The sequence below is a fragment of the Squalius cephalus genome (assembly GCF_949319135.1).
Source record: "Squalius cephalus genome assembly, chromosome: 1".
Lineage (NCBI taxonomy): Eukaryota > Metazoa > Chordata > Actinopteri > Cypriniformes > Leuciscidae > Squalius > Squalius cephalus.
This window is the reverse complement of record NC_137122.1, coordinates 40,381,029-40,394,019: the sequence shown is the minus strand read 5'-3', so window position 1 is coordinate 40,394,019 and position 12,991 is coordinate 40,381,029. Positions and strand designations below refer to the sequence as shown.

General features: G+C 37.9%; 1 protein-coding gene across 11 annotated transcripts in view; it reads right to left on the bottom strand.

Moving 5' to 3' along the window:
• shank1 (SH3 and multiple ankyrin repeat domains 1) overlaps window positions 1–12,991 on the bottom strand; it is a 123,135-nt gene that overhangs the window by 16,318 nt on the left and 93,826 nt on the right. For all 11 annotated transcript variants that reach the window (XM_079861238.1, XM_079861237.1, XM_079861233.1 and 8 more), the window contains 4 exons: window positions 8,009–8,091; window positions 7,245–7,369; window positions 6,933–7,068; window positions 6,750–6,839 (listed from right to left, as the gene is read on the bottom strand). In XM_079861238.1, the coding sequence (XP_079717364.1) occupies window positions 6,750–6,839; window positions 6,933–7,068; window positions 7,245–7,369; window positions 8,009–8,091 (434 nt within the window). The remainder of the gene's footprint in view (window positions 1–6,749; window positions 6,840–6,932; window positions 7,069–7,244; window positions 7,370–8,008; window positions 8,092–12,991) is intronic.

The window sequence follows — 12,991 nt, the reverse complement described above, 5'->3', positions numbered from 1 at the left end:
CCGTTGCTGTTCACTCTGTACATGCTATCCTTGGGAGATATCATTGGGAAGCATGGGATTAGTTTTCACTGTTATGCCAATGATACTCAGCTCTATATCTCTTCGTGCCCCAACGAAACTTGCCAATTCAAGAAATTAACGGAATGCATAGCTGATATAAAAATTTGGATGACTAGCAATTTCCTATTACTTAATTCTGAAAAAATAGAGTTACTAATGATTGGACCAAAAACCTCCAAACATACTAACCTAGAATACTGTCTAACAATTGATGGCTGCTCTGTCAAGTCTTTGTCGTCGGTTAGAACCTGGGTGTGCTCTTTGATACCAATCTTTCATTTGAAAGCCACGTTTCTAGCATCTGTAAAACCGCATTCTTCCATCTTAAAAATATAATGAAAAATGCGTAACAGTTAGTTCATGCGTTCATGACCTAGATCATTGTAATGCTCTTATGGGTGGTTGCATAATAAACAAACTACAGTCAGCTAGTCCAAAACGCAGCAGCTAGAACCAGGACCAGGAAGTATGATCATATTAGCCCGGTTCTGTCAACACTGCATTGGCTCCCTATTAAACATTGTATAAATTTTAAAATATTGCTGATTACTTGCGTACTAAATGGTTTAGCTCCCCAGTACTTGAGCGAGCACTTAACGCATTATAGTCCTTCATGTCTGTTGCGATCTCAAATCTCTGGCCAGTTCATAATACCTAGAATATCAAAATCGACTGCTGGCACCCAAGTTTAGCACCTAAACTCTGGAACAGTCTTCCTAACATTGTCCGGGTAGCAGACACACACTGTCAGTTTAAATCTAGACTAAAAACACATCTCTCTAACCTGGCATACACATAGAAAATGATACATTCCTATTATTCAAATCAGTTAAATGATTATTAGGCTGTATAAATTAGATCAGCCAGAACCGGGAACACTTGCTATAACCTCCTGATGTACTCGTTACATTATAAGAAGAATGGCATCTACGCTAATGATAGTCTTTCTGCTTATTCCGAGGTTTACTGTAATCAGCTGGATCCAGGCCGTATCCAGATCAGATGGTGGACCTGCGCCTAGACACGACCACAACGCATGATGTAGTCAGCAGGATCTGGGCCGTATCCAGATCAGATGGTGGACCTGCGCCTAGACACGACCACAACGCATCCCTGAAGTGTCAGCAGAGATTGTGTCAACTAGACTCTCCCCTGTGAAGGCCTCATCGACACGACAGCTATCGGCACTGATCCTCAACAAACCCGTCTCCATACCGGCGTGACTTCGATCTTCAACCAGACGGAACTGGATAATATTCTCATTGTTTCAAACCAGTCTGACTTCTGACCTATAATGCTGCCTGAATCATAATCATACACTGTTCGTTCATTGGCTAGAGGAGAACTGGCCCTCGACTGAGCCTGGGATCTCCCAAGGTTTTTTCTCCATTCTGCCACCTGATGGAGTTTTGGTTCCTTGCCACTGTTGCCTTTTTCCACCTTTGTTGCCATTGGCTTGGCTTGCTTAGTTGGGGACATTAAATTTAACAGTTAATTTAATATTATTGATCTGCCTGCATTGACACTATTATAAGAACTGAACTGAGCTGGACGATGACATCATGGTTGACTCCAGAGCGGCTATATATATATATATATATATATAAATGAACTAATTTAATAACTTTTTTAAAACAAAAATGAAACAGCACTGAACTTACTTAAGCTGGACTATGACGCTATTTTCTTCTGGAAACAAACTTTTTTGCATTAATTTCCTATTATCTCTGTAAAGCTCCTTTGAAATAATCTGTATTGTAAAAAGCGCTATATAAATAAATGTGACTTGACTTGACTTTTAAGTGTTTCTGTGTGCATATAAAGCTGAGGGATTCTGGGGGAATTAGAGGAGGGCTGATCTGCTTGCCTGTAAAGGCTAATCATCTGCCCTTTTGTCTTCATAGAGTTGTTTCTGTCTTTTTCATTTAACTGCCTTTTTTATAAGGTACAGTACCAGTACAGCAAGACATTAATGCCAGCGCAATCTCGGATATCTTTAGATCACGGCAGCCAATGAGGTGGGACACTACCGTGTCCTTAGCTTGTAGCTTGGGGATTCGAACTCTGTAACAGAGGGACAAGTTTCATCTTATAAGAAATATTTGCAGACCCATTAGGTCAAGTGTCTAGTTAGGACAGCACCCACTTTTTTATTTTTATTTATTTTTTTATTTTTTCAAGGCTTGCACCTTGGAACCTATTTCAAGGTTTGCATTCTCCAGGCACTGTTGTTGTGCGAATGAGCAGGCCGGAGTGCGTTAAGGGTTTTCTGTTAGAACGGTGTCGTGTTAGCGGCCCCTAAGCTAATAACTAATGATCTTTGCAACAGAAGTGAATCAATCAAAACTAGATAATAACTTTATTCTAGAGCTGTGTAAAGCCAAAACAATCTCTGTTACTTTAATTTCCTATTATCACTGTAAAGCTGCTTTGAAACAATCTATATTGTTAAAAGCGCTATATAAATGAAGGTGACTTGACTGCACCAGGTGACGAGGTGAGTGCGTAAAAAAGGCAAGGGCTCTTCACTCACATTAAATTGCTGCATCTGATTAGGCACATGGTATATATAATGGTATAGATGACATTATCTGCACACATTAAACACCCGAGACACCTGGAAATGTTCTTCTAAACTGAGAAGAAACATCAGTAACACATCAAAACCACTCTGATCACGTTATTATAACGGAGTATTAACTTAAACAGCGTTAAATGTAAAAGCACACATGCATCGCTATTATATGCCCTACATTACAGTCTAAAGGCTTCTGACATTAACGTCTGGATCTACATACCACACCAACCACACATTGATTTTCATGTGACACCACAATAATAAACTGGTATGCAACAAAGTGGTAGTTCGTTGAATAAGCTGAATATGAAATGGAAGCTGAATGGAAATTTTGGTTCATAACAATTACTGATAATTACATATATTTTGATCTTTATAACTGATATATTGGCCAATATAAGATATACAAATGTAGAGCTATTAACCACTGGAAATAAAAAAATTATAAATACTCATGACCAACGTTCTTTAAAGGTCCCATGACATGAAAATGTCACTTTTTTTTTTTACATTAATATGAGTTCCCCTAGCCTGTCTATGGTCCCCCAATGGCTAGACATTTTGATAGGTGTAAACCAAGCCCTGGGTATTTTTGAGAAAATGAAAGCTCAGACGGGCGTATCTAGAATCTTCCCTTTATGTCATCATAAGGGGAAAGGTCACCTCCCCTTTCTCTTCTTTGCCCGCAAAGAGAATTTGTCCCGCCCATGAGAAAATGAGCTGCGTGAGCGCGATATTGTTTTTTCCTCGAGAGACATCATGGCTTGCAAACGAGCGAAGCATGGCAGTTGCTCAGTGTTTGGATGTACAAATGACCACAAAAGTATTTTTTTAGTTCCTTCATCTGAGCCTCTGAAGAACCAGTGGGTTATGTGAATTTCTGATGTGTAATTCAAGTTCAGACAGATAATCTTTCTCTCAAAATCGTTCAATACTGTTTATGCATCAGTAAATCAAGCCAGTGACTAAAATATCAACTTCACATCGTTTCTCTTGGTAGGATGAAAATAATCTTATTTAACCTGGGATTAAAATATATACAGAAAGCGATCAAAGAACAATCCTTTTCCAATCACCCAAGCTGTCAATCACACAGCACGAGTTTATCTGGACACTTGCCAAAACTCGTTATGAAATCAATCACTTGCCAAAACTCGTTATAAAATCAATGACGCTGTTACGCTGCACAACGAAGCTCTTACTGTACTTACCTCATGTTTGCATTGGTGAAATCATTAGTGAGAGTGCAGAAACTGCGTTGCAATGATAAGATCTTCATTCACGCGATCAACAGGCTGTCATCTGCTCAATGCTCATCACTGCAACCTTTTATGTGATGGGAATAGATCTAAATACTTAAAAAACTTCTCACGGTTCATTAATCTCGATAGCTGTAATAGTAAAAACGTATAATAGCTGTAATAGTAAAAGTATTCGAGAGAGTTCCACATGTAATGCTAGCTATTTCATATGCAAGCATGTCAGCCAATCACAGCAGTGGGCGTTTACACTGAAGTCTCACAGCAGACACGCCCCTTCAAACAGAGTGTTCAAATCAGAGGCTAAAATCAGGCTAGGAAAAATGCCTTTTATTTCTAAATTATTACAATTTTTGATCTTAAAAACATACTAACATTATAAGGGCACCCCAGGAAACATTATAAAATAATAAAATAATCCATGTCATGGGACCTTTAATAAAAGCTAAAAGGAAATTATAACTTTCATAAATATAATTAAGAAGAATAACAAACCAATATCATTTGCCTATAATTTATTGACTTACACTTCCATTCAAAAGTTTGGGGTCAGTAATATTTTTAAAATGTTTTTGAGAGAAGTCTCTCATGCTCACCAAGCTAGCAAATCAGAATTTTCAGCATCATTACTCCAGTCTTCAGTGTCACATCAGAAATCATAATAATATGCTGATTTGGTACCCAAGAAACATTTATTATTATTATCATCAATGTTGCAAACAGTTGGGCTGCTTAATATTTATGTGGAAACTGTGGCACATTTTTTGCATTTACAATGCATTTATTTGAAATATAAAGTATAAAGTCTGGTGCATTTTGGTGCATTGACCTTTAGATCAATAGCGTATCCTTGCAGAATAAAAAAAAAATTATTATTGACAGCAAACTTTTGAACAGTATTGCATATATATTGGGTTATTTTACTTATTGGACTGATATTGATGTGATAGCTGATATACTGTCCGTCTCTACCAAATATACATTTGTGTTCATATTACTAAGTGCCTAGAACAAAACTCTGAATACCTTGTGAAGATTCAAAACCATTAACTAGGCAAACTGGCAACATCTAGTTCTTGCTTAGAAGTGTTAGTTGAAAACCTGACTATGTTTCCTGACGGACAGATTAAAACCTGTACATCCAGATTTCCTGCCAATCTGATTGAGTGCTTTAATCAGCACTCACTATTACTGAATTGCATTACCCTCACACTAACCCTGACTACTGAATTATGGGAACTGGGCTAAGGAGAGCATTGAGCATCTATAGTAGACAGTGCCACAAGGGGCTATGAGCTCTGAGAATATTGCTGGTGCTGAAGAGAAGGGAGAAGGGTAAAATATGCCTCAGTGAACTACAAAGTACCCTACTGGTCTTGATTTTGGTTTTAAAAGTTAATAGGGGAAGGTCAGTGTATACATTGATTTGGAGGTAGACCGTTGAAATTATCTAGTCTGATTCCATTGATGTTATAGAAGCCTGATTGGTAAACTAAATGACTGTAAGTGATGGTGACACCTTGAGCCAGTACATACTGCGCCTCTCTAGCAATGCCCATCGCCCGCTGTGTTAATAGCGACCCGCACAGTGCTCAGGAACCCATTTCTCTGACAGCCGTAAGGGAGGTGTTTTAGATCGAGGTTTAGGGTTAAAGCTAAGAGGAGTTGCAGGTGGAGGATTGAGGGATAAGGTGGAAGGCAGGGGAGATATAAGGGTTGGGAGGGGACAGTTTTTGGGGGGTTACCTGTAGTGGGGGTGCTGGTAGTGACAGTGTGGAACTTCTGAAAGAACAGTGAAAGAACATTCTTAATGCTGTCTCTCTCTCTCTCTCTCTTTTTCTTTTGCTCTCTATCTCTATGCCATCCTGTTCATACGCTTCCCTCCATCATTTTGTACTTCCTTTTAGTGTATCACTGTGATAGTTTACTCTTCGATTCACTCCCATCCCTCCCCCTTCTGACCATTCAAAATATTGCATTTGGCTCTTTCATCCTCTCTTGAATTCCTCTCTTCACTGTCCTCTCTCTTTCTCTCTCTCTCTAAGCCTTCTGGTTCTGTCCTCTAGTGCAGTGATTCCCAACCGAGGGTACGCAAACGCCAGAGGTTACATAAGCAGGGAATGCTAAAAAAAGATTTTGCTTTTCTAAACCAATAAGACAAAAAATGCATCTTAAAAATAGTAGGGCTGTTAATACATTACAATAATTGTTTACAATTATTGTCATGACTTTGTTTTGTACTTTCTGTACACAATAATGCTATATGTTCTATATGTACTTTTATTCAGCAAGGATGCATTAAACTGATACAAATTATAGTAAAGACATTTATAATGTTATGAAATATTTCTATTTGAAATAAATGCTGTCCTATTGAACTTTCTATTCATCAAAGTATCCTGATTTTTTTTTATTAATTTCTACAACAAACAGCACAACTGTTTTCAACATTGATAATAAATTACATTTTAAAAATGACATATAATAAAAACAGTAATTCAAATTGTAATAATATTTCACAATATTACTGTGTTTACAGTATTTTGATCAAATGAATGCAGCCTTGGTGAACATAAGCGACTTTTTTTAAATGATCTTAAATGATCTTTAAATGATCATAAGCGTCATGATCTTAATGACCCTCAAACTTTTAAACAGTAGTGTATGTGCATAGACTACATAAAACAGCTGACAGAGATAGATTTCAGTGTCACTTCATTAAACCATTTGTGGTTTGTGTTGATGAAGGGGTACTTCAGTCATACTGAGGGGCTGTAGGGGCTAAAAAAGGTTGGGAAACACTGCTCTAGCTTTTTTTTTTATCCCTTCATTTTTCTATCCTTGCATTTCACAAGCCTTACCCATCTCTTCCAGTTCTGATGTCATGGATTTGGAGCGCAGAGCGATAGCTGGTGTGCTCAGTCTTTTACTCTGCTGTGGGACTGTGTGGAGAGAAAGAGTCACCAGAGTCATGATCATCACCACCATCATTATGATTCACTGATGTCTTTGCAGTGTGAATTTGTATCTCTTACTTTTCTTTCTGACCCCTTCCTCCATATCAGGATTCCGGGTAACCATGACAACCTTGACCATGAGACTGTTGCCACCTTGCCTGATCATATTGACCACCTGCCTGTGTCCCACCTTAACCACATTCTGACCATTCACCTAGAAAAGAGAAAGAAACAATATACAGAGAGAGAGAGAGAGAGAGAGAGAGAGAGAGAGAGAGAGAGAGAGAGAGAGAGAGACCTTAAGTAATAAGGGAAATTCTAGAGAAACATCAAGTAATGATACAGAGGGAAGAACAGAATACAAGTTCCATGATGCAGATCTGCAGACACCTCGATAAGGAAGTCTCCCATTCGCAGACCAGCTCTCCAAGCCACGCCTCCCTCGTCGACAGACTCAAGGTACTGCAGTGCTGGAAAGGCTGGGGTGGGAGTGAACTCTTCTATAGGGGTCTGAGCTACAAAGAGAGGACATTTATGCAATCAGTCTAGCGTGCTTATCCAAAATGTTTTATTGAGGTTTAAAATACATGAACAATTATAAGCAAGGAAACTATGAATAATGATGAAAGATGATTTTGTTAAATGTTCTAACTCCAGTTTTGGAACTATGTGTGTGTGTGTGTGTGTGTGTGTGTGTGTGTGTGTGTGTGTGTGTGTGTGTGTGTGTGTGTGTGTGTGTGTGAGCGAGGGAGGGAACGAAAGAACAAAAGTGAATGTGCCCTCTCTTATGCAGTGTGTGAATTATTCAATGACTTTCAGGAGAGTCGACTTATCAAAATATTTTTTGTCAGTAGTTTTTGGGGCACAGTCAGTTGTGGTTAATGTCACACACAACCCAATTGTGTTTTGCCACAACAACCCATCAACTTTAATAATATTAAAAGTTTTTTTGATGTATGTTTGACATATTGTGATGATCCTGTTAATAAGTGAATATTTAGTGCACAATGACAAAATTGTAATCTAATTTTGTGGCTAATAAAAAAAAAAAGTATATGCTTTTAAATCCCCAAACCTGATTTTGACTTCCACTGGAGGGTTCAAGTTTTAAGGAACCCTGCAAAACCCCTAATAAATTGGCCCCCTGCTCTTACCCTTGGCTCCTCTCAGGACAAAGCCAAAACCCTCATTGTCTTTTTTCTGCAGGAGGACTGTCTTCTCCTTGATTATGTAGTCACTAAAAGAAAGAAAGAAAGAAAGAAAGAAAGAAAGAAAGAAAGAAAGAAAGAAAGAAAGAAAGAAAGAAAGAAAGAAAGAAAGAAAGAAAGAAAGAGTAAAGGATAGAGAGATTGCGATAGAAGAGGCAGATAAAAGAAGAGAGAAGATATGGTAAATATCTCCACTGCATCAGAAAAACACTTAATTCCTGAACAAGCCATTGAGTGGAGGAGGTGACGGGGGGAGGGTCAGAGGTCAGAGAAAAGCAGAGTACAGTGTATGAACCATAGACTGTAAAAAATATGTATAAAAGTATGAACGAATACATTGCAGGACAGCCTGTACTGACTCTTTAAAGGTGAAGGGCTAAAACAGTGGGGAAGCACAGATGTCATATATCAGTGGAAAAATACATAAAATATGTATAATGGGTTTGTAGAAGTGACATGGCATTTTCACTGTCACACAAGATAAAAATGAATGTAATTAGTATTGTCATCATTTAAAATGCAGTAAATGGTAAAAAATGTCTCTGTCTTGCATGGACCTGTTGATTTAAAAACTGCTTTGTTATTAGATTTTAAATTATTTGGAGCCAAATCTCAAAAGAATGGTGTGACTGTCTCAAGCATGGTTCAATAAATTACAACTTTTATAAAATAAAAAAGCATACAGATTTTACAAGTGTCTATTTTAGTAAATGGCCATCATTTTTTTTCATCCATATATTTCTAAAAGCGTAGGAACCTGAAACATTTTGTCACTGAAGACCATGTCCTCCGGTGTGACACCATATCCTGATTTTAAATAGGGCAATTCCACTAACAAGTATAATTAGTTGAAGGACCCCATTCAAGGTCATGTTACTGAAGCCCCCTGTGAAGCACATGATTTGTGCACATGATAAGTTTTGTTCAAATATGTTACTTTTTTGGAACCACAATAAAAGTGTTAAGTTTTGTTGTCATTTGGTGCGACACCCCTTAATTCTTAATTATTGCTATGTCACACCATAGGACACATTCCAGTAAAAATGTTTTTAAAAAATAGTGAAAGAATTGACAAAGTTAGAGGCCCCTTATATTTTCTCCAACATCAGACTTCACACAACATAATATGTATATATATATATATATATATATATATATATATATATAAATATTTTTTTTTAAAAGTGGTGTAACTACCCATAATATGTATAATTTTTCATGTTTGCACAGTTATGTATTATAAATGTAAATTAACATTACGTATATAATGTAACAGGGCTCCAGATTGCAACCTTTTTTCTTGCCGGTGTGACCACCACATTACCCAAATGATAAGAGCTGCCATTTCTGTTGCATATGAAAAAACAGAAGCTCAGAAGGTTTACTCGCGGGCCGATCTCGATCACGCGACACCATTAATACAGAGCGCTGGGAGATCTAGTGCAAAAGCTTTTAAATTTACCACAGTATTAATAACATCACGGCTAAATCTAGTGAGAAGCATTCAGATTTGGAGCAGAATTCTCTGTTATAAACCACAGATATAAGATCAAATAGCGCTGACGTGGAAACTCCCCCCAACCCCAGCGCTACCAAATCAGGTGCTGGTGCCTCCATATGTATATAACTTAGTGGCACTGCTACTACTGCTCAAATGTTAGTCTGGAGCCCTGTATAATAAACACTACTATTCAAAAGTTTGGGGTCAGTAAAAAAAAAAAAAACTTTTATTCAGCAAGGATGCATTTAATTATGCCAAAGTGACATTTACTTTACAAAAGATTGTTCTTTCGAACTTTCTATTCCTTAAAGAATCCTGAAAAGAAAAAGAAAAAGAAAACTTTCCATAAAAATATTAAGCAGCAACTGTCTTTAAACTTAATGATTCTTAGACATGAAATAATCATATAATAATGATTTTTGAAGGATCATGTGACACTGAAAACTGGAGTAATGATGCTGTAAATTCAGCTTTACATCACATTAATACATTACATTTTAAAATATATAAAACCATTTATATTTAAATTGAATATTATCACATTTTAGAATATTACTGCGTTTACTGTGTATTTCATCAAATAAATGCAGCAATGGTGAACATGAGTCTTCATAAAAAATAAATAAAAATCTTACTGACCCCAAACTGAACAATAGTGTGAATATAATTAGGGGTGTTCGATTCCGGGTTTTTTGGAGTCGACTCCGATTCCCGACTCCTAATATTGGAGTCGGCGGAGTCGACTCCTCGACTCCATTTACTTTTAATCAAAATAGGGTCAGGAATAAAAAAAAAAAACTTCTTTCCCACTCCAGTACTGGATGGGACATTCTGATCGACAAATCTGTTTTTACAACAGTAAACGCTCTTTTCATGTAGTCGTGATGTTATATTGTGTCATCTTTATCAAAATAAAACTGAAAAAAACTTTGACAGTATAGACCTGTGTTGAACTTTATTCTTGTACAAACAGACGCTGTATTAAGCAGTACCAAAGTATTAAATAGAAAAGTATCTGAATTGTCTGTGTATTTGACAAATATTGCATTTATTTCACTTCAGATGTCATAAAGTATGCAAACACAGCACGAGTGTCACTACGAGAAGCACAAAGTGTCCGACTTCATTTCTCCGTTTTTAGCTCATGCACGCGACAACTCTTGCCGATCGGTTACATCCAGCCGCAGCCGATGTCGAACCATAGACTGTAAAAAAAACAAAACACGAACACACCTCACATCTTTTAAAAAAAAAATACAGAATCGATACTGGTAGTCGATTCCTGTCCTGAAGTCGATTCCGACAGTGTGGCTATTGAGAGTCGAGGAATGGGTCGACTACCCATCACTAAATATAATACATATAGAGTATAAACATATTGGTAGCAGTACACTTCCTGCTCATGTAATACTGATAGTTCTGTCCCACTAGTGGTTTCCATTCACAGCAGAGCCCCTCTGACTGACTCCACAGCTTTGTTTACAATACTCTGGCATCCGTGTTCTTGAGTCGACAAGTGCACTGCAGTTCAGAACACAATATCCCATCCTTTAGCTCTGTGTTCAGGAGACTTATCCAACAGTATTCTCTCATTGCCCGAGGACCAGAGGAGAGGGACCAGGGGGACAGACCAAGTCAATGCAAAACACAACAGCAGGTCAGACTGCACATGGCGATTCTCCTTCTCTAAACAGCATAACAAGAACAATTTGGCCGGAAACCAGTCAGCGAGACTTGATTTGAAGGCTGTCTGAAGTTCATCCATTGGACAAACCTTCACAACATCGTGCCAACCTTGAATGTAGCTCAAACGTCACACAGCAGTGGATGGGGCAGGACAAGTCCACTCACATCAATAACGCAATCTCACTGTTGTGTAGTTGGGAAAGAGGCTGCAGATCTTCTATGTGATGTTTGCATGTGCAATGGGCACTGCAAGTAAGATGTTGGCGGTTGCCTAAGCAACGGACAGAACTAGATATAGGAACTAGCCAGACTAATATATAGACATGCACAGTGAGTGATACAGTACACACACTTGGCAGCCATATTGAACAGAATTAGTCATACCAATGTTCACCTCGAAGGGATCTCAGCAACACGCCCAAGCATAATGTTTTCAAAAGCAAACCACATTATGCTGGGCCAAGTACATAACTGGTCACAGCAAGAATATAAAATAAAATTGCAAATGCCTGGTTGTTATGTCTGAGATCACATCTATATTTAGGCAAAGGACTGTTTGCTCTGAATAGTAAAAGGTTTGCAGATATTTGCACACATACAGACACATATATATGTATATGTGTGTGTGTTTACATTATGATCTTTTCACAAGACAAACAATCTACCACAAAACTGTATCATTCATAATTTGCAATATATATTAAAAAACAGGTATATGTGCAAGTAAATAAATAAACAAACAAACAGCCATTTTAATTTTGGTGGTGGGGCCAGTGAAAGCGAGCTAGATGTGTTTATCCTCCTTAATGAGTGAATTAAGATTCAGAGTATTCCAGAATGATTCACATTTTCTTTTGTCATTATATACCTCACTTTCATTCAGTCACTGGTCTGATATATCTGTGAATGTGTGAAGTCGGTAGTCAGTTATGCTGCTGACACTAGGATGGTATAGGTTTCAGTGAGTTAGATGAGTCAGTTACTGTGTTAGTGAGTCAGTATGGTTGTTTGTCCAACAGTGTCTCTGTCCATGAGTCATATGGCCAGTGATTTCATGAATCATGTGCTGCAGCTCTGATAAATGGCATCAGAAATACTTCCTTCATGCTATACAGCTCCAAACTCGCTGCAGGTATGCACATATATTATCATGTACAGGCACATATATTAGTGAATGCACTGAACATGTAAGCGTATTTAACTCAATCTCCTAGAATGCCCTTGGCTGACCTGGGTTGAAAACAAAGGAAGTTCATGGCTTGAATTGTGGTTTTAAATTTTAAAGTGCCCCTATTATGCTATTTTAAAGGTTCCAAATTTTGTTTAGGAGGTCTCCTACAACAGGTTTACATGCATCAAAAGTAAAAAAAAAAACACTTAAATTTTCTCATAATATACATTGCACATCACCACATTATTCAATGATTCTCAAACGACTCGTGGATTAATCAGTCTCTCTAAATCCCTCTGTTCCACGAGCCTGCTCTCCTCTGATTGGCCAGATGGCACAGTCTGTTGTGATTGGTCTACCGCGTACAGCGCCTGTCGGAAGCTAATGCCCATAAGTGAACATCAGCTCTGTCCTAAGGCTTCCTACAGCTCAGCGATTGTACACACTGTAAAGACAGTAACGATGGGTTAGATTTTACCATATCAATCTGATCGTGAGTCCGATGATGAAATATTGGAAGAACTAGTTATTCAACCCGAACCTCCATCGCAAGGATGACTTGAGCAGGACG